General features: G+C 35.2%; 1 protein-coding gene across 6 annotated transcripts in view; it reads right to left on the bottom strand.

Annotated features, from left to right (window-relative positions):
* The window catches only part of PIEZO2 (piezo type mechanosensitive ion channel component 2), a 551,033-nt gene that overhangs the window by 190,894 nt on the left and 333,273 nt on the right, over nucleotides 1–26,866 (bottom strand). For all 6 annotated transcript variants that reach the window (XM_056823644.1, XM_056823640.1, XM_007487722.3 and 3 more), the window contains exon 5: nucleotides 18,230–18,392. In XM_056823644.1, the coding sequence (XP_056679622.1) occupies nucleotides 18,230–18,392 (163 nt within the window). The remainder of the gene's footprint in view (nucleotides 1–18,229; nucleotides 18,393–26,866) is intronic.

Genomic DNA, 26,866 nt, shown 5'->3' with positions numbered 1-26,866 from the left:
AAGTAGACCATCATGCCATCTGCAAAGAATGATAACTTGGTCTCCTCCTTGCCTATTTTGATGCCTTCAATTTCTTTTTCTTCTCTAATTGCTACTGCTAGTGTTTCTAGTACAATGTCAAATAGTAGAGGTGATAATGGGCATCCTTGTTCACTCCTGATCTTATTGGGAATGCGTCTAGTTTATCCCCTTTGCAGATGATATTAGCTGATGGTTTTAGATATATACTGTTTATTATTTTTAGGAACAACCCTTCTATTCCTATGCTTTCTAGTGTTTTTAATAGGAATGGGTGTTGTATTTTATCAAAGGCTTTTTCTGCATCTATTGAGATAATCATGTGGTTCTTGTTGGTTTGCTTGTTGATGTAGTCAATTATGTGGATGGTTTTCCTAATATTGAACCAGCCCTGCATCCCTGGTATGAATCCTACTTGATCATGGTGGATGACCCTTCTGATCACTTGCTTGAGTCTTTTTGCTAGTATCCTATTTAAGATTTTTGCATCTATATTCATTAGGGAGATTGGTCTATAGTTTTCTTTCTCTGTTTTTGATCTGCCTGGTTTTGGAATCAGTACCATGTTTGTGTCATAAAAGGAGTTTGGTAGAACTCCCTCTTTGCTTATTATGTCAAATAGTTTGTATAGTATTGGGATTAGCTGTTCTTTGAATGTTTGATAGAATTCACTGGTGAATCCATCAGGCCCTGGGGATTTTTTCTTAGGAAGTTCTTTGATGGCTTGTTGGAGTTCATTTTCTGATATGGGATTATTTAAGAATTCTATTTCTTCTTCTGTTATTCTAGGCAGTTTATATTTTTGTATATATTCATCCATATCACCTAAATTGGTGTATTTATTGCCATATAATTGGGCAAAGTAATTTTTAATTATTGCCTTAATTTCCTCTTCATCGGAGGTAATGTCCCTCTTTTCATCTTTTATGCTGTTAATTTGCTTTTCTTCTTTCCTTTTTTTAATTAGATTGACCAGTACTTTGTCTATTTTGTTTGTTTTTTTCAAAGTACCAGCTTCTTGTCTTATTTATTAGCTCAATAGTTCTATCACTTTCGATTTTATTAATTTCTCCCTTAATTTTTAGGATTTCTAGTTTGGTTTTCTGCTGGGGGGTTTTAATTTGATTGTTTTCAAGTTTTTTTATTTGCATTTCCAATTGATTGATCTCTGCTCTCCCTAGTTTGTTAATATATGCACTCAGGGATATGAATTTACCTCTGATTACCGCTTTGGCTGCATCCCAAAAGGTTTGAAAGGATGTCTCGCCATTGTCATTTTCCTCGATGAAATTATTAATTGTTTCTATGATTTCTTCTCTAACTAAATGATTTTGGAGTATCATATTGTTTAATTTCTAATTAGTTTTTGATTTGGTTTTCCATGTACCATTACTGATCATAATTTTTATTGCCTTGTGATCTGAAAAGGCTGCATTTATTATTTCTGCTTTTCTGCATTTGTGTGCCATGTTCCTGTGACCTAATGTATGGTCAATCTTTGTGAATGTGCCATGTGGTGCTGAGAAGAAGGTGTATTCCTTTTTATCCCTATTTATTTTCCTCCATATGTCTATTAATTCTAATTTTTCTAAGACTTCATTCATTTCTTTCACCTCTTTCTTATTTATTTTTTGATTTGATTTATCTAAATTTGATAAAGGTTGGTTTAAGTCTCCCACTAATATGGTTTTACTGTCTATTTCTTCCTTCAATTCTACTAGTTTCTGCATTAGAAATTTGGGTGCTATATTATTTGGTGCATACATGCTGATTAGTGATATTTCCTCATTATCTAAAGTCCCTTTTAACAAAATATAATTAGCTTCTCTATCCCTTTTGATCAGGTCTATTTTTGCTTTGGTTTTATCAGATATCATGATTGCCACTCCTGCCTTCTTTCTGTCAGTTGAGGCCCAGAAGGTCTTACTCCATCTTTTAATTCTGACCTTATGGGTGTCTACCCACCTTATGTGTGTTTCTTGAAGACAACATATGGTAGGGTTTTGTATTCTAATCCATTCTGTTATTTGTCTACATTTTATGGATGAGCTGTCACTTGTGGACTCCCTGCATTTTGATATCCTTCCCTAATTCTAACCTTTCTTCTTCAGCTCTACCTTTTAGTCTAGTGATTTACTTTAAATCAGTCCCCCTTGTCCCCTCCCTGGATATGTTTCCCTTTCTAGTCCCTCCCTTCTTGTTCTCTCCCCCCTCTTCTTCCTTCCCTTTTTTGTGTTCCCTCCCCTCTACCCCCCTTGGTTTTCCCTTCTCCCTTCCCTTGTTGGGTAAGATAGAATTCAAGATCCCAATGGATCTGGATGTTCTTCCCTCTCAGAGTTGATTTCCCTGAGAGTAAGGTTTAAGTAAAAACTCTTCCTCTCCTTCTTATAGGGGTTTTCTTCCCCTCCCCTTCCCATGTGAATCTTTGTGTGAGAAAGATTATTCTATTTGGTCTTTCTTTTCCCCCTATTTACACATTACATTTCCCCCACATGTTAATATACATAGATTGATATAAATGTAGTCCTTATAGAAGAGTTTGAGTAAAAGAAAAAGCTAACATTTTTCTCCTTTTCCCTTTCCTTCATATTTACCTTTTCAGATATTCCATGCTCTTTGTTTTTCGATATCGAACTTTCCACAGAGCTCTGGTCTTTTCTTTGTAAAAACTTGGAAATCTTCTATTTTGTTGAATGTCCATACTTTCCCTTGGAAGTATATAGTCAGTTTTGATGGATAGCTGATTCTTGGTTGAAGGCCCAGCTCTCTTGCCTTTCTGAAAATCATGTTCCATGCCTTACGGTCATTCAGAGTGGAACTTGCAAGGTCTTGTGTGACCCTGATTGGCATTCCTTTATATCTAAATTGTCTTTTTCTGGCTTCTTTTAAGATTTTTTCTTTTGCTTGAAAGCTTTGGAATTTGGCAATTACATTCCTGGGAGTTGTCTTTTGGGGATTTAGTGTAGAGGGTGTTCTGTGAGCTCTTTCAGTGGCTGTATTGTCCTCTTGTTCTAGGATCTCTAGGCAATTTTCTTTGATTGTATCTTGATTACGATGTCGAGTTTGCTGTTTATTTCTGGCTTTTCTGGTAGTCCAATTATTCTTAAATTGTCTCTTCTCCCTCTATTTTCCAAGCCTATGACCTTGTCAGTGAGATATTTTATGTTCTCTTCTAATTTCTTGGTCTTTTGGCTTTGCTCTATTAATTCTTGCTCATTGTCTTCGAGTTGCCTAATTCTGACCTTTAGAGCCTGGTTTTCCTTTTCACTTTGATCACACTGGTTTTGTAGATGTGTGAATTTCTTTTGCATTATTTCCCACTTTTCCTCCCAGAAGGCTTCCATCTTTTTGATCCTTTCCGATTCCAATTCTTCATGGGTTTGTGGAGAGTTTCCATTTCCTTTGGAAGGTTTCAGAGCATTTGCTTGTGTTTCCTCTTCTATCTCCTCTGTATTTTGTATTTTTGCTCCATAAAATGTGTCCAATGTTGCCCCCTTCTTCTTGTTTTTCTTGGAATTTTGAGGCTTTTGTGCTTCTGTGGAGTTTGCCATCTCTATCTTAGTGGGGAGGTCTAGCTTTTCTTATCTCTGTCTGGTGTTCAGAGGTTTTAACCCTAGGCAAATTGTCCGGTTCTCCTCAGCTGTTCTGTCTTCCCGGGGAGGCCAGAAATTGCTGGTGTTTCCGTGTTACTGCCCTCCTCAGTTCCCTCCCGATGTTTTTCTGTTGCCTTACTTCCAAGCTCTGAGCCTGGCTCGGCACTCTCCGCGAGGTTTTTCAGTGCCTTAGCCGGCAAGAAGAGCCTACACTCTGAGGGGGGAGGGGCCACGGCTTCCTGGAGCTCCGAGGTTTCCTGATAAGATTAGCTTTTGCTGGGTTGAACTGAGTATGCCCTGAAGCAGGGACCTTCGGTGAGACTTGGATGGAAGGATCCAGCCAGGGGTTTACAGGCTCCCCCGTCTCTCTCTGTTTCCCTGCTGTCTGGGTGCCCCCGCAACTGAGTCAGGTTGTTTTCAGGAAGTGGCTTTCAGAATAGCTGGCCCTGAGGCTCTGAGGTTCCCTCTTCTGCCTCGGACTCAGCGCTCTGGTTTGGGGGGGATGGGTCCTGGGACCTTCCTTCTGCCTACCCCTTAGGTCTGAGTGATCTTGAGTTGTGGCTTTTGGGGGGCCATACCTTTTGGTCCAGGTCCAGGAGGAGGATTCCTGGGGTCTATGCTATTGTTCGTTTTGAATTTTGGTGCCCTAGGAGCATATAGTTTGAGTTCGATAGGGAAGGGTTTCCAGTGATCTCAACTTTAGCTTTCTCTAAGCCACCATCTTGACCGAAGTCCTCTAAGGTTTTAAGTATATATTTTATAATACTTTACATGTGTTTTGGATTTTATAGTTTTCAATGCTCTTCCATATCCTATCATATTATTTTTTCAATATTCTTGTGAGATAAATAATACAGGCATAATTATCCCCATTTTTCATTAAGGGAAATTCACCCAAAGAAAGAATTAAGGGAATTGAACAGATGCATGCATACAGATGACAGAGCTGAGGCTATGGAACCATTGTTGTCCAGGTAACATAGAGCTATTTTGCCTATAAAAAGAAGAGAACCTGTCTATTTAGATCCACTTTCCCAAAGATGATGACAATCTTGAAGACCTGGATGAGGAAAATTTTATTTTAAAGAGTTTTTAAAAATCAAGAATCTTAGCCTGTTCAAAGAGGAGGCAACTAATATTAGAATTTATATGAAGTTATCCATAAGGCATTAAAAGACTTGATAAATACTCATATTCTGAAGCCATCGGATATGATATAGACAATAGAGGAATCTTTATTTTTTAAGTTGGTATTAGAGACTTACTAGATGAAGATACCAATGATGACTGGAATGGGATTTATGGATCACCTGCTATGAAAAAAATTCATGTTGACAGACTTATTCCTAGAACACCATCTCAAAGAACAAACTTCATTTTTCCCCAACCCAGCTGAACTTTCAGTTGTTAAAATTTCTTGCTCCATGAACTTTAAATGAGATTTACTTATATTTCTTTTATATTTTAGGTGGACAACACAAACAAAATATTGCTGCTAATAGGGAATATGTGGGAGGGAGATATTTTTGATGCTTGGAGATAAAACATGAAGCATTTGAAGAGTATTCCAAGCTACAAATAAATATCATGATTCAAAATTCAGAAACTTGGAAATGGTGAGAACATTTGAAGATAGAAATTAGAAGCAAAATTGATAATAAAAGGAAAATTACTAACATGATCTTGAATCAGTTGTACAGTGAGTGGAACAAAATATCAAACTGATGACTGTTAATTGTATGAAAGACGATGAAACCCTGTGATCCAGGCTATGGCAATTTGGAAGTAGTTAAGCAAAACTCTGATTTTGCTTTTTAAAACTTTCATATTGCCATATCTTCCCATATAATCACAATATGAAATGCAAATCCTGTGACCTAAGACAGTGTTATAAGCCTTAAAATTCAGTTAGGTAGCAACTGTTGGACTTGAAATGCATCTATAAATCATATTAACTATTTTAAGAGAACTATTATATTTATACATTATAATAAACAAGGAGAGATTAGTGTGCCCTGTTTTAATTTTCAGTTTTTTCACAATTTCTTTAAATATGATTTCTAGGCTTTTTTGGTCACAGATATTTTTATCCATTTCTTTGTTTTTCAGGTCAATCTTATATTTCTTTTTTTTTCAGTGTTTTGACTTAAAAAATCTTATAGCTCTTGGGAGGTTGTTTGTTAGGATTTTCAAAATACTCCCTTTTAGGTATTTTTTCCTTCTGGGCTCTTTGTAGAGCCCTGAATTTGTGTCCCATCTCTCCTTAACTCCTGATGCAATTATTGCTACTAGATGTTCATGGGATATAGTAGGATGCCAGTAGGAGGATAGCAAGTCCAAAATCCTCTAGATCCTCTGAAGTTAAGTTCTTTCTTTGAGCAAGAAAGGTAAGAGCGACAGACCAAGGCATTCTCCTTCCCTCACACCAAACATTTCTTCCTTAGGAGTTCAGCTAGAATCCTTTTTCCTGATTTATTGCTCTGTTGAACATGTAATTCCAACTTGCTCAGTAGTTTTATACAGGTCTCAGAGACAGTGTGTCATCATATCCTTTAATCAATCTAAGTCTATTTCCTAAGGCACTTGTGAGGTACCTAGAACGTGTTGAAGTACCTAGAATTTGTTCACAGAGAGTGAATTGAGATATGTTCTCAACTGATAAATATATTAGAATTAAGTAGGGGAGGAAGTGATTTTGTCCTCATCCTTACACACTACTTTTTATACAAATCTTGTATGACACTTCTCAGAGGCAAGTCTTTATTGCTAACATGACACAGCTTAGATATGCCCCTCATGAAGCTTTCCATTGACCTTTGGGAAATACCATCTCTTAATACTTTGGAGATCATGATGCTTTATGGGTTCACAACCATACTGTATCACCAGTAGAATATTAATGCTAAAGAGACAGATACTGTAGCAATGAGGAGATCGGAAATTATTTAAAGCATATCATAATTTTATAAATTTTATGCAGTCAAGATTCTTCTTGCTTATAGATTATGCCCAAATTCTTCATCCATCAGTGAAGCTAGTCTAAGATATATAGAGAAACTAATTTGTTGGATTGCTTATCTGTCTGTGTATCATTGTCTGAACAATATCTACTTTTCATCTACTTATTTTGCCAGTGTGAATGATTAAACCAATCTCTAGACCACTGTCTTGAGTTCTACTCTGAGGGTTTTGTAATATTCTGGGAATTAATGTGATGTATAATGTTTTAGAGAACTTAGAAATTAATAATCTTTTTTCCCTTTCTGGATTCCCCTTATAGACTGAGGGCTGAAAGAGAGCTTAGATGTAATCCCATCTAAAACCTTTATTTTATACATGAGGATAATGAGGTAATTGATTATATATATATATATTGATTATATATATATATATATATATATATGATGAAGGAAATGGAAGAATCATTGTAAAAAGTCGAACCCTAAATGCCTTAAAAATTTCTAATAGAGACAGCTTTAAAAGATGCTTGCCTTTGGTCCAGTTATACCACTGCTGGTTTTGTACCCCAAAGAGATAATAAGGAAAAAAGATTTTTACAAAAATATTCATAACCACACTATTTGTGATGGCAAAAAATTGTAAAATGAGGGGAGTCCAATTGGGGAATGGCTGAACAAATTGTGGTATCTGTTGGTGATAGAATACTATTGTGCTCAAAGGAATAATGAACTTGAGGAATTCCATGTGAACTGGAACAACCTCCAGGAATTGATGCAGAGTGAGAGGAGCAGAACCCGGAGAACATTGTACACAGAGACTGATACACTGTGGTACAATTGAATATAATGGACTTCTCTCCTAGCAGCAATGCAATGATCCAGGACTATTCTGAGGGACTTATGAGAAAGAACACTATCCACATTGAGAGAAAGAACTGTGGGTGCAGAAATGCAGAAGAAAAACAATTAATCAGTGGTAGTTTGATAGGAATATGATTAAGATTTTGATGTTAAAAGATCACTCTACTGCAAATATGAATAACATGAAAATAGATTTTGAATAATGTACATATGTAACCCAGTGGAACTGCTTGTCTGCTCTGGGAGTGGGGAGGCAAATGAGGGGGATTATAAATCATGTAACCATGGGAAAATATTCTAAATAAAAAAGTAAAAAAGGTAAAAAAATAAATGTTATTTTCCATCATCTCTTGTAGGAAATCATCCAATAAAAATATTGGAACTGAAAAAAATTTCTAGTAGAGAATTCTCTTCTAGTTACTTATGTGCAACACTATTTTTAAATTTGTTTTGTTAACTAATCTTACCCCTTCCTCTTGTTGGGTACTAAGGTGATAAAGTCCAATCATTTTAGCTAACTAACACTTGAAAATAAAGACACTTTAAAATGGTGAAAAATCCATTCCATTTTGTATATTGCTTGCTTCTTTCAGATGTGGGTTTGTGTCCCAGTTCTGTCACTTATTGTGTGACTCCTTTCACAGACTACAAAATGCATGGACCTTCACCTCTCTACCTCAGAAAATTCTTATCTTTCCTTAAAGCTCAACCCAGAAACTATCTCCTACTAGAAGAATATTCTAATTCCCTCTAAAATTTCTAGAGCCTTGTCAGAGAAAATTATTTTATAACTATTTTGTATGTATTTTTCATTTACTTTTTTGTTTATATGCTTTTTCTTCTATTGATTATCATTCTATTTAATGATAGTTCCTGAGGACAGAAGAATTGTTTTCATTTTTAATGTTTATATCAGTAATTATAAGAAAGAAGCTCCAAAGTGAAACCCAGTACCGAAAAATGATGTAACTTTCTAACACCATGAATGGAATAGAATTGATGAGTATGTCAGGTAGGTAGCAATCTGCATTGTGTATTTGAAGTTTGCTGGGAAGGACAGACTCCCTGAAAGACTTCACATTCCTTTTAATTCTATAATGCCTGATCTCATAAAAATGGTGGTTCAAACTTTTGACTTTTATTTTACTCATCTTTTTCTTTTCAAATGAAAATGTACTTGAGAATGACATTTCATCACTAACATTTAGTATTAGGGTTTTATATAATCCAAAATATGGACCAGAACTCAGAAGTTCTATTTTAACTAAAAAATTCCCCTATATAAAATGCAGTGATTATATATATAGTCTATTTGAAGACTTCAAAGAGCAACAAATTTATTATTTCCCAAGACATCTAATTCAATTTTTGTGGTCATCTGTAATGAGCAATTATTATGTTTATGTATCATAATCAATTAGTATATTCATATATCATAAAGATATACACATATCTTTATATTAAACTAAAATGTACCACTCTATAACTTCTTCCTATTGACTTTCATTCCCACCCACTCCCCTGCCACTAGGATCAAGGAGAATTTTAGACCAAAATATCATGAGGAAAAGTAAATTTAAATAATTCCACTAAACTGTAGCTAGTACTTAATAAAAACAAGTATGGTGTTTATTTGGACCTGTGTTTTATTTGTTCAGTTATTTCAGTCATGTCTGACTGACTCTTTGTGACCCCGTCTGGCATTTTCTTGGCAAAGATACTGGAGTGGTTTGCCATTTCTTTCTCCATTTCATTTTACAGATGAGAAAACTGAGGCAAATGAGATTTAATGAATTACCCAAGGTAACACAGCCAGGCATCTGAGGCCAGATTTGAATTCAGGAAAATGAGTTCTCTGTCTTCAGATGTGGCACTGAATCCACTGTGTCATCAACATACCAAATTGACTCTCTGATGCCATTTCAAATTTACATACTACATACTCAATAAATATTTGTCGAATACATTTTAAGTAAGCTGAATAAAGAAATATAGTACCCCTTTCCTTAGAAGATAGGGGAGATTTGTCTGTCTTGACAATCCCTAAACAACTGGATTTATAATTATTATTGCTAATGTCAGTAGAACAAGCAAATCGGGTTGTCTTATCAATATTACTTCAACAGTGGCATGCACACTTTCCCACAATCTGTAAGGTTGCTGGCTAGACTTGGAGAGTTAAGTGACGGGTTATGAGACAGACTTAGCAAAATGCATACATGCATACTGTTTTCATTACACATATATTTCCTCTCCCTTTGGCGTTTCTTTTCCATTCTTTTATAGTTAAAAACACACATGCATGACATAACACAGCAACTTCTCAAACTGCAACTTGAGACCCTTTTCCAGCTCCTCACCACACAGTTAAAATTAATGGTTTAAATAAATAAAAACAAAATTAAACAACCATATAAATGTTCCAGTAGCAAGAAGGCCCTTTATGGCATGCAGGGAAGAGGATTTTCCCTTTCTAAGATTCATTAAAAGTTACTACAAAAGTAAAATAATGGGTAACACTATGATGGCTATCTCCATATCCCTTGAGGAAATTTAAAGGAAAGTCTCAGATTTATAAATATCTTTCCAATAACAAAGCAGAAACACATTATGTAATGGATGGAGATTTATAAAAGATTCATATCTTCAGAGGTCAGTTGCTACTTCATTATCATAATGATAATTTTGAAAATAAATCTTGCTGTGCAAAAAAAGGGATTCATTTTTCCATGTCTTTGATGAAATAAATAAATTATCAATTCCAGCACGCATTACTCTTTTTTCAGGAAGTTAAAAATCAAACTTTAAGGCTTATAAAAACTTGTTTGAAAAGTTGGGACTTCCAAATATTTTTTTTAAAACCTATGTTTGCTTTACCTCCTAATTATATCTTTGTTTTAGCCAATAGTCATTTATTCGTACAAGGATTGCTTATTTTATAGATTACATTCACTCACTTTTTATCCTGAACAAGGTTTCCTGAATTACTTCCCTGCATTGTTAAGCCACATGAGCTCACAGAACCAATGCTAACCAATGCTAGTATTATTAGCCCAAGATAGATTGATTTAATGTAGTAAAATCAGCTTCATCACAATATTATTCAGGACTCTTCAAAGTTGGATATAAATAATTTTTGAGCTCCTCACTGCATTCCCTTTCTGGGGAAATACAGGCTGTGAATAATGGAGTGTTAACTACACAGTGCTGAAATGAATTTGGAAATCACAAGGGGGGAAAAGTTAGTTTTTTTTTTTTTAATTCTGGGAAATGGGTGAACAAATGTGTGGCATTTAAATCTGAAAATGCAGCTAACTTTTGCTTCTTTAGTAACAGATGTACCAACACATTATTCATTGCAAGTTTTGAGTGAAATCTAGGTTTTCTCATTTTCACAAAACCAGTCATTCAAGTAATCAAAATGTATTTAATGTCTTGCCTCTGTGCAAGGCACTATACTATGTACCACGGAAAGAAAGATAAAAACAAAACTGTCCCTTATCTTGAATTAATTTAATCAAAAGAGATAATAGGAGCATAAATATTTGCAGAATATTTACAAAAATAATTCAAGTTTAGACAGAGTTCTGGCAACTGTGGAAATTGGTCAACATTTCACGTAGAAGGTAATACTTGAGTTATTGCTGGACGCATGTAAGAGCTTCCAAGAGAGGGATGCAATGAAGTAGAATATTTCCAACATAGAAAAACAAACAAAATCAAGGTTAGAGATAGTCTGTGAGAGGAACAGCAAGAAAGATAGTTTGGCTACACTATAAAAGGAAGCACTATAAAATAAGGTTACAAAGGTAACTGTCAGGTTGGGAAGGACTTGAAATAATCAGAAAACTTTCTGTTTGATCCTACAATTATAGGAAGCATGAACACTAGACAACTTCAATGACAGGCAACATTTCTGATGAGTACACATTTCTCAATTTGAGTCCTTCCTTGATATTCATAATCAGAAAAAATATAGGCAAATATTAGAATACATTAGAAAATATGGTTCACAAATAATATCTGAGACTCTAAAGGCTCATGGAGTATGAAGAAGCTTTATACATATTCATATTCATACATAATTTTTCAAAAAACTTTTCTTTGGGGTATTAAATTTGCATTCAATTTTTCTTTCCTTTTTTCTTTTTAAAAAAATCCTTACTTCCTGTCTTACTATCAGTTCTAAGACAGAAGAGTAGCTAGTCAATCAGTGTTAAGTGACTTATCCAGGGTTACCAAGTTAGTAACTATGTTCAAATTTGAACCAAGGCCTCTTGACTCCAGACTTGGTGGTCTATCCATTGTGTTATCTTCAATTTTTCTAATTGAAATTTTCCAAGAGATATCTCTTCCAATTCTAACTGGAAATCTTTCAAGAGATATCTCTTTTCTTATCATTTTTATAACACTTTTAGGATATATACACACTAATTATTGGGAGAGAGGGCATGATTAATTTTTTTAAAATTTTATTCTGAACTTGAACTCAATAAAGTATTTTCCATATACAGAACAGAATACAAAAGGGATAAAATAAAGTCCCTACATTAGTCTCAAAATTATTCTGTTTGCTTGTGCTTCTTTTTGAACTCCCTGCTTCTTTAATGTATTTTTAAAAACTATTATAATATTATTTTTCTTTTGTGGGGCTCACTATTACTATCACTCCCTACCCTTTTTCAATAAAAGTAAGGGGAAAAAAGAGAACAATGTCCATAATTATATCAAACAAATTTACCTAGTGGCCTTGTTAAAAATGTATGCTATTTCACCTTTTGCTCATCACTTCTTTGTTAGGAAGTAGTTAACATGCCTCATTTTAGATGCTCAGAAGGTATGGCTAATCATTGTATTGACCAAAATTCTATCAATGTTATTTTGTTTTTCAGTGTTGTGGCCACATCTAAGTTATTCTCTTAGTGTTTTTCCTATTTTGCCCTTTATCAGTTCATATTATGTAGAATTCTCTAAAATCATCTCTTGTCCTTTCTTAGAGACAGTCTCCAAAAAATCTGACATAATACTTCTAACTAATTCAACATATGCCTTAATCTTTGGAGATTTTGTTGTGAAAATGGGCATAGAGAACAGCAAAAAATATGATTGAATAATATGGAATAAGCGAAGGAACTGAAAGAAGTCAAAGGCTAATAGAAGTTTCACCAACTATCATAAATACTGTTTCCAAGACGTAATTTGAAAAACATTCAAAACTGAACAACATCATGAAGGATATTGCTTATATCTTATTTTGAAGTAAGTTAATGGTTACAAATGGAAGAATCTTTTTGGTATTAGCTATGCATAGTTCGTTAAATGTGTAGCCACAAGGCACAGTGGACTGGATACCATGCCAGGCCTGAAGTCAGTAAGACTCATCTTCTTGAGTTCAAATATGGCCTCAGACTCTTAATAGTTGTATGAAACTGGGCAAGTCACTTAATACTGTTTGCTTGTGTTTCCTCATCTATAAAATGAGCTAGAGAAGGAAACAGCAAACACCCTTACTATCCATACCAAGAAAACCCCAAATAGGATCATGAAGAATGAGATATGATTTAAAAAGGACTGAAAGCTTTTAAAATGAAAGTAAAAACCAACAGAAAAAATAGAGGAAGGTTTAATAGATAAGAAGACACTGCATGTAATGATAAGTCTTGGAACTATGAAAAGTGAAAAATTAATAAAAGTTAAAATATTAACATTATTATTACCATTTCTTAGAGAATTTAAGTGATATAAAATGTTCCCTAATAAATTAGAGGGGAGAAGTGATATTTATCAAACAATTAATCCTAACATGTCAATATCTTATATGGGGGATGAGGGAAGAAGATGGGTAGCATCATTTACCAAAACAAGAAGAGAGAGGGGTAACTGATTCTGTGACAAACTGGACATTGTAGGAGTTAAATTAATGCCCAATACTTCAAGTATTATTTTTATAAAGTTTATTATATGACAAAATAGAACCACGTGACTAAGTTTTCTACCTGCTCAAAAAAAGCTTCTTCACCAAAACCACCATAGGAAGGAAAAAGAGGCCAAGAGATGAAACTCCACTGAATTTATCTCCTGTATATATTAGCACATAATGACAGGAAGAGAGTAGGGTGCTGGAAATCGTGGTTTTGCTAGGGATAGTAGTTTCTAGAGTATGTGATAGAGGTTTCAAGCCCTAGAACTGGAGTTACAGTCTGGGAAATTGCTGGAGCCTCAGCCACAGTGGGGGGAGGGGCCCCAGGAGATGATCTGGAATCTTGGGAGACCAAGAGTTTCTGTTACAGAGAGGCAATTAGCTCTCTCAATCCTGAGACAGTCTAAGGAAAGGGCTGGTCAAGATTTTGCTCCTGAAGAAAGACTTACATCTTTTTCCTGGTGATTGGACACTTTTATCCCCACCAATTCCCAACTGAAGTGGCCAGTTTGAGAAGACACCAAGCAGCAGACAAGATCACCAGACAGCTGCTGCTGCCCTGGGTCTGGATGGTGCCCAGGGGGCCAAGACAAGGGCCATCCAAGCCTGAATCTCTCAGAGCTCAGGGCTGCCAAGGCCTGGGTTCCCCAACTAGAGAAGGGAGGTAAGGGTAGCTAGAATAGGGACACCTTTCCCTCTCTCCTCACAAAAACTCCCCCTCCCCCAGCCTTTTCCCTTTGTTATTCTCAAATTGATCAGTTAGAATAAAGTTTATAGTCTTTTCCCCAGCTGACTCTAGTGTGAGTGGAAACCAGTTCCAGCTTGAGGGGGGAGGGTAACTCTCTCTCTCTGAGGAAAGACTTTAGTAGTAGAGGGAAGTCAAGAGGCAGTTTGGGGTTGAACAGTGATAGCTGAGGGGAGGCTGAAGGGGGGAACTACTCACTCCCCCTCTCCTCTCCCTTGGCCAAGTTAAACAGCAGTTGTCTGCCCTGAACCCTGCTTTGAGAGGGGAGGTCTCTACTCTTTCTCCCTCTCTCTCTCTACCACCAGACTAACCCTCTATTACAAGTAACAGATTCAAATTACAGGCATGAACACTAACTGTGCAACACAGATTAATTTTAAAGGAAGACCACAAATAGAAGTGAAATGGAACAAAGCTGATAGCATTTCTATAGTAACAAGACTGGAACTTATAGCCAGGTGACTACTACATTTAAAATGTAGTAAGTCTGTACTAGATGTGCTGTGTAAAGAAGTAGAAATGATACACACAAAAGTATAGACAGCTGCAAAATATGCTTTTTAGAAGAAATTTGTTAGGGAAACACAACTTAAAGAGTAAATCTATTCAACTGCCACATGATGGATTCCAAAATGTAATCATCTATGCCCCTTGGTTATTAATTAACCCTCTAGGACATAAAGGAACACAAAGATAATGTCAAAATATTATTTTGACTCTGGATAGAGTAAGTATAATTAGAAAAAATGTCCCCCTAAGGAGAGAAATACAGAATTCTAAGAGTGTTGTGTTGACAAGGGACTGCAGAGTGATGTGATAGTGTGAATTAGTAACTTGCCATGAGTCAGTGTCAAGAGAATCTGAATCAAGTCCTGTACTTTGGGGGGTATCTAAATGCAAATGTGTGCTAGTTTGTTGGTTTCAGAGTATCTGGGTACAGATTCAGACCTATCGCATGTGTTTGTATCTCCGTGTCTCCCCAAGAATCATCCCAACAACCTAGTTAATATGACCATGAACAAACCAATATTTAGGCATCATATAGAGGCATTGATCTAAGCTGAGGATGAAGAGCTTATATTGTTTTAGCATTTGAGGGAAATGGCAGAGTTCAAGGTGCCAAGTAGTCTTCTCGTGGGAGACGAGATCACACATAGAGATATTATTAGACTCAGAGTCTTAATTGGTTGATGAAAACTTTTATAATTATTTCCTTGATCATATGAAATTATAAAGAAATTAGCCTATCATACATTTTAATATTTTACTTGAACAGAAAATTAGCAAGTATTTATTGCCAATTTTTTGCAGAAGACTACATCTTCATGGTCAAATAAGTTAATGAGCAGTATAAGGAATATTAATTGAGTCTATTTTATCATCTGTTAAACAAACAGCATTTGATTCTGGAAAGTAAAATGAAGTGGGAAAGGGGAAGGGCATATCCATTTATTGAAGGCAAGCACTTTATGAATATCATCTCATTTGATTCTCACATTAACTCTGAACGGCAGTAACTATTATTATCTCCATTTTCCAGTTAAGGAAACTGAGGCAGAAGAAGGTTAAGTAACCTGACCAGTCACACAGCTGGTAAGTATCTGGGGTTAGATTTTAATTCAAGTTGACTCCTGGCCCCATGTTCTATCCAGCATGCCATCTACCTGCCTCCTGAAAAAAAAGACCTACGCATTTTTCTCCAAGAAGGTATCTACCATACATATGTACATATTATATAAGACTCTTTGATAAATGCAATATATATAAATAGTACCCTCTGAGAGGCCATATCAAGTAAGGCATGTAACTAGGAAAAGTTCTAGTTATGAAATCATTGTTAACTCTTTTCAGCCTCATGAGTATAATACTCCTTTTATTTAGATTCTCAGTTTGGAAAAATGGACCCAGCTGTTCAAATTCTTCTGGGTCATACCAGAATAGCTCCCATTCTTGGAGTCTTAATATGTAAGCCAATGGTAGAGAGAAAGGGAATGAATGACAGAGGCTCCTTAATTCCAACGGGAGGATACAGAATCCAAGGAATGAGATACTGAGGCATCTACAGGGACTGCACACATCACTAAATTATCCATCTCTCTCACCTTTTCAAGAGGGATGTCTGCCAATACATTCTTTGACATTTCACTAGAAAGGTTCAGCTTCCCCTAATTATGCCCTTAAATCCAACTCCAGTTTCTTGGTTGGGTTAAAAAAGAACCTGATTTGTCTGATTCTTTATGTCCTAAAACCCAGTAACAACATAGATTAAAGTCTGGCTTCATTTCAGCAAAAATCTGGGCATACACTGACTGGCTGACTGTGAGGAATTCTTGAATCCTTAGGAAATATACCAGTCTTTAGCAGTTTCAGATGGAAATATATATGTGTATATGTGTGTGTGTGTGAAACAGATTACTTCCCATTCTAAATAAATGGAGTTGGCACAGTTCTATACAGATTTGACCATTAATTTCTGGAAATCATGGGGGCAGTCAACATATATTATACTTCATTATAAACCCTAAGATCAGAAAGGAGGCAAAAATCCATCCAGTGTTTATGTATTTGGCCTTTCAGGTGACTTGTCTGCCTCACACACTCAGAGTCAATTGCCTTTTCCTTTGTTGATGCTTTCACTTTGTAGAAGAGCTGCTAATTCAACAATGCAATTCTGCTAGACAAATGTTGAAATTAAAATCAAAACAAGTGTGTTTGTTTTCTATCTACTTACAGCCTGACATGCCCCTATCTTTAACTGTACTGTCAGAATATTTTCTTTTCTTTTCTTTTCTTTTCTCTTTTTCTTTTCTTTTCTTTTCTTTTCTTTTCTTTTCTTTTCTTTTCTTTTCTTTTCTTTTCTTTTCTTTTTGTTAATAAAATGAGAGTCTGCATACATTTTTCTTTACAATATAATTGACTTGGAAATTCCCTCAATATGAGTTACATACATTGCTTTATCATTTAGCTTATTCATTTTTCAGTGTTTACTTCTGTATACTATATGCTATGCAGTTCCATAAAAATCTATTTTTAAACTTGAAAAGGTGGCTCAGTCTGATTTGTGGCTAGACTCAATGTTGTGATGGAAGGATGTACAAGCACTATGATTTTCAAATCCATCTTCTCAACATTTTTTTCCCTCAGAAGTGAGCAAACACACTAGTTTCATCTGTAGTATTTTTTAAAAAGCCAAAAAGCCAAGCAGCTGTCTTCCTCCAAAGCAAAGGAACATTAAGCACAATTGATATTTTTTCCCTCATGAAAATTTGTTGCTCTAATTTGATTTTTAGTAACCTTTAGATCCAGCTGTCATTTGTATGTCTATTCTCCTGTCAAATTTAATTGCAATGCAAAACCTTTGAAAGCTCTAAGGCAATACAAAATGCACAGCTCAAAATTGATTTCCCACTTCTATTATACAAATATATATATATATATATACATGCATCTGCACACACATATCTAAATCAAATATCATAATTCTTGTGAGAATAGGTCATGACAACTAATCTTATGAAGACATACAGTTATTCAAACATTTATAATATAACATATTTGTCTATAGAAACTCCTTTGATTCCTATACTAGCAAAGCATTCATAAGTTATTCCACCAAACATCAGAAAGCTCCTAAACATTGACTGTGTTCCACTATAAAGTTGAGAAATGTTATGAAGAGCCCTAAATAATGAAATTAATGTTAACTCCTATAAAGTGGCAGGTAATCCAGGAACTACTAATGAATGAAAGAACATAAGGTTCAATGAGTTGTTTAGTTCTATCCTAATATTTGCTTTTTCCCCAATCATTTTCATCTGTTAGACAAATGTCTTCTCTGAGCACTTGAGTGATTTAAGGTGACTTGACCAGAATATGCTAAGGTCACACATCCCTACTGCTAAGCATAATGGACACAAAATTGAAGTGTCTTTCTTCTTCTATATAAACATTAGATTTTACAACATCTAAGAGCTCCAGGAAAATTTGACTAAAATATTATCCTGATAAATAACAAACATTCACAAATTGAGATGTCAATTAGATAGTTATCTATATATTTTTCTAATTTCACCAAAATTGCATTTTTTAAAGAAACAGGAAAGGAGAAAGAAAATACATAAAGGAAGAATACCATTTCTTCATTTTCAAACTGCATGTTGTACTGGGCTGAATCTTCAGACATCGGCTTTTGAACTATATTTCTGCAAACCAACCATGTGGCCAAACTAGCAATGAACATTCCAATATCTGGTACAAATACTCTGATCCCATTGCCAGCATCTGCTCCCTTCAAGCTACAGAAAAAGAAGAAAAAAGAAATGAGAGGAAAATTAGTTGTTTTGTATTTCTTTGGCAGACCATCTAGAAATGTGGTAGAACACATTTATTCTAAAGTTCAGAAATTATAAACCTGGAAATAAAATAACTGACCATTGTTAGGCATTTAGGTGGTGTGGTGTACTATTTCTTAAGCCAAGAGGACCTGAGTTCAAATACAACTTAGACATTTACTGTTATGTGACTTTAGGGAAATTACTTAATGCTTATCTGGTTCAGTTTTTATTTTTCATTTGTAAAATGATGTTAATAGCACCTACCTCAGAGGATTGTTGTGAGGATAAAATGGGATAATATTTGTAAAGTACTTAATGCAGTGATTGCTATATCATAGATGCTTAATAAATGCTAATTTCCTTTCCTTCTTCTAGCACATTGATGGGCACAATCATCTAATGTTTTAGTTTTCTCTTCAAGCTTTGTGACATTGGCAAATTTGACAAGAACATCAAATATGCCTTCATCAAAGTCATTAATAATATTCGGGACATAGAAATTTCCTTTCAAATGATATTATCCCGTTAACAATTTCTCTGGATGTAGTTTTTCCATTGGTTACAAATCCACCTAAAATGTAGTTATATATATTACATTTTATTCTATGTTGTCCACAAAGATAACAGAAGAGACTTCTTTAAGCACCCTTCTAGAAATATCAATCATCCATTGATAATTTAAATAAAATCATCTATGATTAAAAAGTTGCTTATCCAGATCAATAAAGATAGGAATATGAGGTTAATGGTTCTTCTCCCCATCCTAACAAAAAATTATGATAAAAGAAACAAAAGCAAGGAAATTTCAAGTATAAAAATATGTTACTATAAGTCCCTAGCAAAAATTATTATTAAAATATTATCATTGCTCCTATATCATACCCTTCAGTCTCATTCTTTCCCTGAAATGTTAAAACATGATTTATAGAACAATTTAATAAGAACACCTTCTGGAAACAAGAACTATGAGTGCAAAGTAACATACAAAATGAAAAAAAGAAGGGAATGGTGAAGATAATAATGAATTGAAGATAGAGAAATATTTTTTAAACCTAAATTTTTAAAGGAACAGGCTAACAGAATGATCTGGAAAGAAAAAGTTAAAACTAAATAGTGTTAGGAAACAAAAGGAAGTTTGGGAAAAGAAAGTACATGAAAGACCCTAAAGGCCATCTTGAAATTGAATATGAAAGCATTCAAACTGGACAAAAAGAGTAATAAAATAAATCAAGTTAAAGGACATCCTTCCCACTTTCCTAGCTCCAAACTATCTTTACAGGTTTATTACACATGGTTGCTCATGAACTCTACATTCTTGATAAAGAGTTCCATTTACTGTTTCCCATACAGGCCATTCTTTCCTCTCAGTGCCTTTGCACAGCTCATCCCCCATGGCTGGAATGTCCTCCCTCTTCATCTCTACCTCACAGACTGCTTGGATCCTTGAAGGGTTGGTTCAAGTGCAACTTTTACAAGAAGTATATTCCACACCATTGCTTTTTATCCCAGTGGAAATTATTACATATTTATACCATCTGTGCACATATATGCAATAAACTACATAGATAGACGTGTATATAAACCTGTATTACAAGTTTCTTCCCAAAGGATGGTAAGGGCAGGGAGCAAAGTTTCATTGTCTGTCTTTGCAACACTAACATCTAGCACAGTGCCTGGTATCCAATAGTTGCTTAATAAATGGTTTCTGAGGGGAAGCTGGGTAGCTCAGTGGATTGAGAGCTAGCCCTAGAGAGGGAGGTCCTAGGTTCAAATCTGACCTCAACCACTTCCTAGCTGTATGACCCTGGGCAAGTCACTTGACCCCCATTGCCTAGCCCTTACCACTCTTCTGTCTTGGAGCCAATACACAGTATTGACTCCAAGACAGAAGGTAAGGGTTTAAAAAAAATAAATGGTTTCTGAATTCAATTTCTGTAGATTTTGGTCACAAGGATGAATGACTGAAAAAATCACCTCTAAACTAGAAGAGCAGTAAGAGGGAAATAAGGAGGCACAATGGAGAGAGCTTCAGGCCTGGAGTTGAGAAGTCCTGAATTCAAATCTGACCCCAGGCACTTGCTAACTGTGTGACTCCAGGGAAATCACTTAACCCGTTTTGCCTCAGCTTCCTCATCTGTAAAGTGAGCTGAAGAAGAAAATGACAAATGAATGTCTTTGCCAAGAAAACCACTTAATAGCTGTGTGACCCTGGGCAAGTTATTTAACCCTGTTTACCTCAGTTTCTTCATCTATAAAATGAGCTGGAGAAGGAAATGGTAAACCATGCAAGTATCCTTGCCAAGAAAACCTCAGAAAGAGTTCCTTTAGTTGTGAGAGTCTGGGGTGGGGGAGGTCAGTAGTATCATTTGGTTTGGGCTGAGAGATGCTCTGTAGAAGGCTGGGCAGGCTGCAGTGCATGTGTTCCTTTTCCTGTCTTCTGGGGATGGTTCTGTCCCTGTCTGTCACTGGGAGAGAAGCTTTCTCTAGTACTCCATCTATCAGCAGCCTTTGAATGCCCTATAAGGAGCAGAGACCTGGTTTCCTCAGTTTCCCCACTCCCCCGACTAAGCTTCCAAGAAGCATGAGATTGGAGTCCATCCCATTGACTGTCACCCAACATTCCCCTAGTCTATATAACTGGTAGAGCTCTTTGAGTGGAAGTTGATACTGGGTTCTCCCTGACCTGGTCTGAAGCTAGATTTGGGGCTTTAGGAAAGAGTTGCCTGAAACCTTTAGGCATCTGGTACCCTTCCCAAAGGTTCCATATGGGCTATGCTTGACAAGAGGAGGACAAAACACCTTCTAAGAGCACAGTTTGTAGAATTCTCTGATGGTTGCAGAAGAGTTAAGGGCAAGTAATACTTGAGGGACTAAGATTGAAGAATCACAGAACAAGAATTTACTAGATCCACTAAAATGGTGTGTGAAAAGGACTTTCAGAATAGGAAGAATGTGGTGTGAAATATTTCTGAAATTAATGATCATATAACACAATAATATAATATTATATAATACATACAGGATTGTGAGAAAAACATTTTGTAAACTTTAAAGGCCTAGACAAATGTGAGTTATAATAGTGATTTAATTTGCATCCAATTATTTGAGGTACTTGAATTTTCCAAGAGAATTTTTTTCCATTTTCTTGAAATGTGGGGGTGACAAAGTAAGGGAAATGTGTAAATATGCATTTTTTAAGATTAAGTCAAAACAAAATAAAATAACTGATAACAAAAAAAATGAGAGCACCACCTAAATTTATGCATATATATAATATTACACATATATATATCACCTTCCTGTTAAACAATGGGAAGGATGTAAATACAAGAATTAAAGAATAACAACAACAAAAAATCTTAACACAGATTACTTGTGAAAAAGCATGAATGGACAACCTGGTCCATGCTAAGACCCATACTGATCCATATTTTCAATAACAAGTAAGGATAACTGTTATGATTTGTCAATACTACATTCATTTCTTAACCTGAAAACTGTTCTCTTTAACAACTTTTTTATTATTATCAAATGGTATAATACGTTGTCATTTTGCATCAGATCCATTGTCCAACAAGAGTGTCCTTTTGTTTCTGGTAATAGCATTAAGCAACATTTTGTAGGCATCATTATTCCCTATGCTAGAAATTCACACTGGCATCTCCATTATCCTTGATGCAATATTTTGATTTTTATCATCCATTGGTTTATCTAAACTTTTTTTCTCATATTATATAGATTCAATTTGTACAATTACTCAGGGGTTTTCATTAAGATATTTGCCAATCAAGTTAAGTAATACTCTTTTGCAGTATTTCCCTTAAATTTACCCTTTCAAGTGTCATTGGTTGCCTTTATTGTTAATACTACAGAATCTGTTGAAAAAATCTGGATGTGCTCCGTTTCCATAAATACTTTGCATTCCTTAATTATTGCTCTTATATATTTTGGTTTTGTATTTTTCATAATGAAGATGCTTGGCTTTTCATTCTGACAGTATATTTATTGAGTGCCTAATCAACACAATGCATCCTCTCAAATTCTATTTAAAACAAATGAAGGTGCTGATGCACACTGAAAGGGAGCTGATCAAAATAAAAATAAATGTCAAGTTTTGGCAGAGAGCTAAACAAAATAGCCACAATAATAATCTCATTCAAGTTCTGAAAACTTTGCTTTGTAAACTTTGAAAGGCAAATAAAAGAAAGAGGACTGGTTTTCACTTGAACAAAGACAAATTCCACTCTCAATCTATGTGTGTAGATAAAGTAATATATCTAGAGAACTCCATACATTCCTTCCTTCTCATGAAAGTGGAGTGAGCTTTTCCTGATTCCATTTCCATAGATAAATCAAGATAACATATTGGTTCTAAAACCTAGACCACAATTCCTATGAGATCCAGTTCACTTTATAACCTGGCTTTTTCATTCTTCATTTTAGGAGATTTTTTTTACTCATTCTCTGATGCATAGTCAATTACAGACTGTCTCCATTCACTGTCTCCATTTCAGTCTGTGTAATATCCAAACGTCTGCCTATTCAATATTCAAATGACAATACTATGATATTTGCCAAAGACCCGATTCACAGTGCTTTCATAAAATTGGTAAGGAAGAATTACATCTAAACACTTTAATAGTGATGGTAGAAATATTGGAAAGTATTTTTTGTTTACATGGCTTATGGTAGATTAATTTAAATGGCAATAATAATAGATTGAGTTTATTTTATAATAGAGGGGAGACATGAGAATTTTAATCTAACAAATAAACAAATAATTACATTTAAAAAGAAAAAAGAGAACAGAAAAGTGTCCATTATTTTTAAAAAACTCTGACCTATTTTAGAATAGGTATTGATTCTAATGCAGAAGAGTGATAAGGGATAGGGAATGGGGATTAAATGATTGCCCAGGGTCACAAAACTGGGAGATATTTGAGGCCATTTTTGAACCCAGAACCTCCCATCTCCAGGTCTGGCTCTATCCAGTGAGTCACCTAGCTGCCCCATGTCCATCAATTTTAGTACAGTCTAAGAGGAAAAAAAGAGAAATATGTTGAATATGTGGTTTCTATTATTATTGATTATTATAAAAAAGAGGGGTGGATAAGAAGCTGAGGAGTCTTCATCTAATTTTCAGCTCTTTTCCCCATTTTCCACATTCCTTTGAGAAGGAGGAAACTTCACATTCTTGCTCTGCAAATTACCATACCACTCATTTTACTATCGCTCTAGTGGGCCAACTAGCAATCATACCAGATTCACGATTCTTTCTTCACCCAGTACAAGTGAAGGTTAATTTGAGGAGTTCATTTCTTTTTGGAAAATGGGAGGAATGACTGTTGAAAAAACAATAAAATGTTCATTCAGTAGAAAGATTCCTTCTCTAGCCCTCTTCCCTTCTAAAATTCCCTGACTGTGGAGGGCACCACCTTCCTCTCAGTTACCCAGACTGACAATTTATGTCATCCTGACCTCCTCCCTCTCTCTCTCTCTCTCTCTCTCTCTCTCTCTCTCTCTCTCTCTCTCTCTCTCTCTCTCTCTCTCTCTCATCCCTCTAATCTTACCTTTTTGCCAAGTCCTATTGCTTTTACCTTTGTAATGTCACTCATGTGTGCCTCCTTATCTCCCCTGTATGCCACCACCTTAGTGCAGGTCCTTATCCCTTCATGCTGAGACTATGGCAATAGGCTGCTGGATGTTCTTTCTCCCTCAAGTCTCATGCCTGCTCATCCTTCACTCAGCTGTCAAATTAACCTTCCTAAAGGAGAGTCCAACTATGCCACCACCCTACTATTCAATAAATTACAGTGACTCCCCATCATCAACAAGATCAAATATAAATCCTGAATAAGAATTGTAAAGCCCTTCATGTAAAGCCTCTTTTCTACCTTTTCACCTTTCTTGCACTTCTTGCTCCCCCTTAGACTTACACCACTGTCCATTGGTACTGGCCTCCTTGATGTTCTTCTCACGTAACACTCTCCATTCTAAACATTTTTACTGGCTGTCCATGAGACCTGAAATATCCTTCCTCTGTATCTTTTCCTCCTATCTTCCTTTAAATCCCAGATTATACCACTTCTAGGAGAAGCTTTTCTGAACCCCTTTAATGTTACTGTTTTCCCTCTATTGATTTTCTTCAATTTATCTTGTATATGTCTTTTTTGCACACCGTCATATCTGTGTTGCTTCTCTCATTATATTGTGAGCTCCTTGAGACCCAGGATTAGTTGTCTTTTTCCCTTTCTTTGCATTCTCAGTGGTTAGGGCACACAGTAAGTGCTTATAAATGCTTGTTGACTTACTGACTCTTAAATCAAAGTATGTGAGTTCAAATCCCATCATTGACATTTACTAAGTGACCCAAAGGAGATCAGTTAACCTACCTGAACTTCAGTTTCCTTAATGTAAAAATAAGAGGTCTGCCCTAAATGAATTCTAAGGTTCCTTCCAGCTTTTGAGCTATGAATCTTTGCCTCTATTCTGAAGATCTTTAGCTGTCTATTGTCAGAAATAACTGAAAGATTCTGAATACAGATTGAAGCATACCATTCTTCACTTTATTTCCTCCATGAATTTTTCTAAGTGTAAGTGATTTGTTTTCTTTTATAATATGATGAACATAGAAATATATTTGCATGACACATGTACAATTGATATCATATTACCTGTTAAGCTGGGAAGGGGGATAGTTGGGAGGGAGTGAATATAAATTACAAAATGTCAGAAAATGATTATTTAAATTGTATTGATAAGTCAAAATTTAAATTAAATTACATTGAAAAGAAAAGAATTGAAAGACATCAATCTCATAGGGTTTCCACCTTCTTATTTTACAAATGAAGTTATATAGTCCCATAAAGACAAAGTGTTTTTCTCAGAGTCCACAATGAGGTGGAAACTTAGATTGTGGTCTCCTGATTCTAAGTCTACTGATTTTAATGCATAGTAAGAACTTTATAAATACTTGCTAATTGACTGTTGACTGATTGATCAAATAAAAGTTGGAAGACTGCCAGACACAAAGAAATAGCAATTGCTGAGATCGAAAGGACAGAAGTTCTTAATAATTCTATGAATTTTAAGGAAAGAAGTAGCATAGAAAGACTGATTTCCTCAGAGCAATGTAGTAAGGAATGAAAACAGAAAAAGCACAATATGCTAAGATCAGTGGTAGAGAATATCATAAAATATGATCTATCATCATTATGAATTGTGCTCTAGCCCTATATTTTTTCTCATTGCCTACAAGACATTTCCATTTGAATATTCATCACTATTTTTACCTTATTGTGTTGAAAGCAACACAATCATTACCTTCTCCCTTCCTACTTGGGAAAAATGGTTCCCTTTCAGGCAATCTGATTTCTGTCTGTGAGTATTTATGGATAGAGCACTGGACTTGAATTCTAATCCTGCTTCAAACATTAACTAACTGAATATATCATAGCCTATCTATGATTTAGGAGATAGTCTTCAAGTTACTATCCACAAAAAAATTCATTCCCCTTCAGGCATTCTGGTGATGAGCTTCTTCCAAACACTAAGCTAATTCTCAAACACAGCTATGCAATCTTTCATCACTCCAAGCTTTTCCAGATTGAAAGGACCTCCTAGACTTTGTGTTCATTTGATAAAGCCTCCAAGGACTTAGAGCAACCTGAATGACATGAAATATTGAAAAAGAGAAACATAGTGGTGACGGCTTGATTTTACTCAGTCTTTTATCTTCTTGTTCATTGTGTAGCTCTAGTTTCATCACTATTCTTGATTATTTTTTTAAATCTCTGATTAAATAACAATAATAACTAGATTTATATAGTTCTTACTATGTGCCAGGCATTGTGATAACCACTTTGTAAAAATTATTAACCCTTTTTCTCCTCAAAAGAAAAAAAGACTAAAAGGTAAACTTAATTTACAGTTGAGGAAACTGAGGAGAGGTTAAGTGACTTGGCCAGTAACACATCTAGTAAGTGACTAAGGCCAAATCTGAACTTAGTTCTTCCCGACCTAGGGTTCTAGCCACTGTACCTTCTTTCCTTTCTATTTCTATTATTTGAAGCTCTTTTGCTTTGTTTACATTGTACCTACTATAATCACACCAATCTTCCTAACCCCTGCTTTTATCTATCAACTCAGGAATCCACAATGGCTTCTTGTCAATTAACTAGTCAGTAATTATTAATTAATTATATATATATATAAATATATAATTATAAAATAAATAATAAATAATTAAGAACACACAAAAAGGTACAGTTTGCAAAGTATTTTATACACACACACACACATATATATGTATATATATAATGTACTTTCCCTAAATAAGATTAAGCTCTTGCCACTAGTTTACCTATGTGACTTAATTTCCTTTTATTAACTAGTAGTCAGTCACATTTTTCTCACTGTGCCCAGAACATGCTATG

Source organism: Monodelphis domestica, chromosome 3 (assembly GCF_027887165.1).
Source record: "Monodelphis domestica isolate mMonDom1 chromosome 3, mMonDom1.pri, whole genome shotgun sequence".
NCBI classification, from domain to species: Eukaryota; Metazoa; Chordata; class Mammalia; order Didelphimorphia; family Didelphidae; genus Monodelphis; species Monodelphis domestica.
The sequence above is the reverse complement of the archived record's forward strand: the minus strand, read 5'-3'. Positions and strand labels throughout refer to the sequence as shown.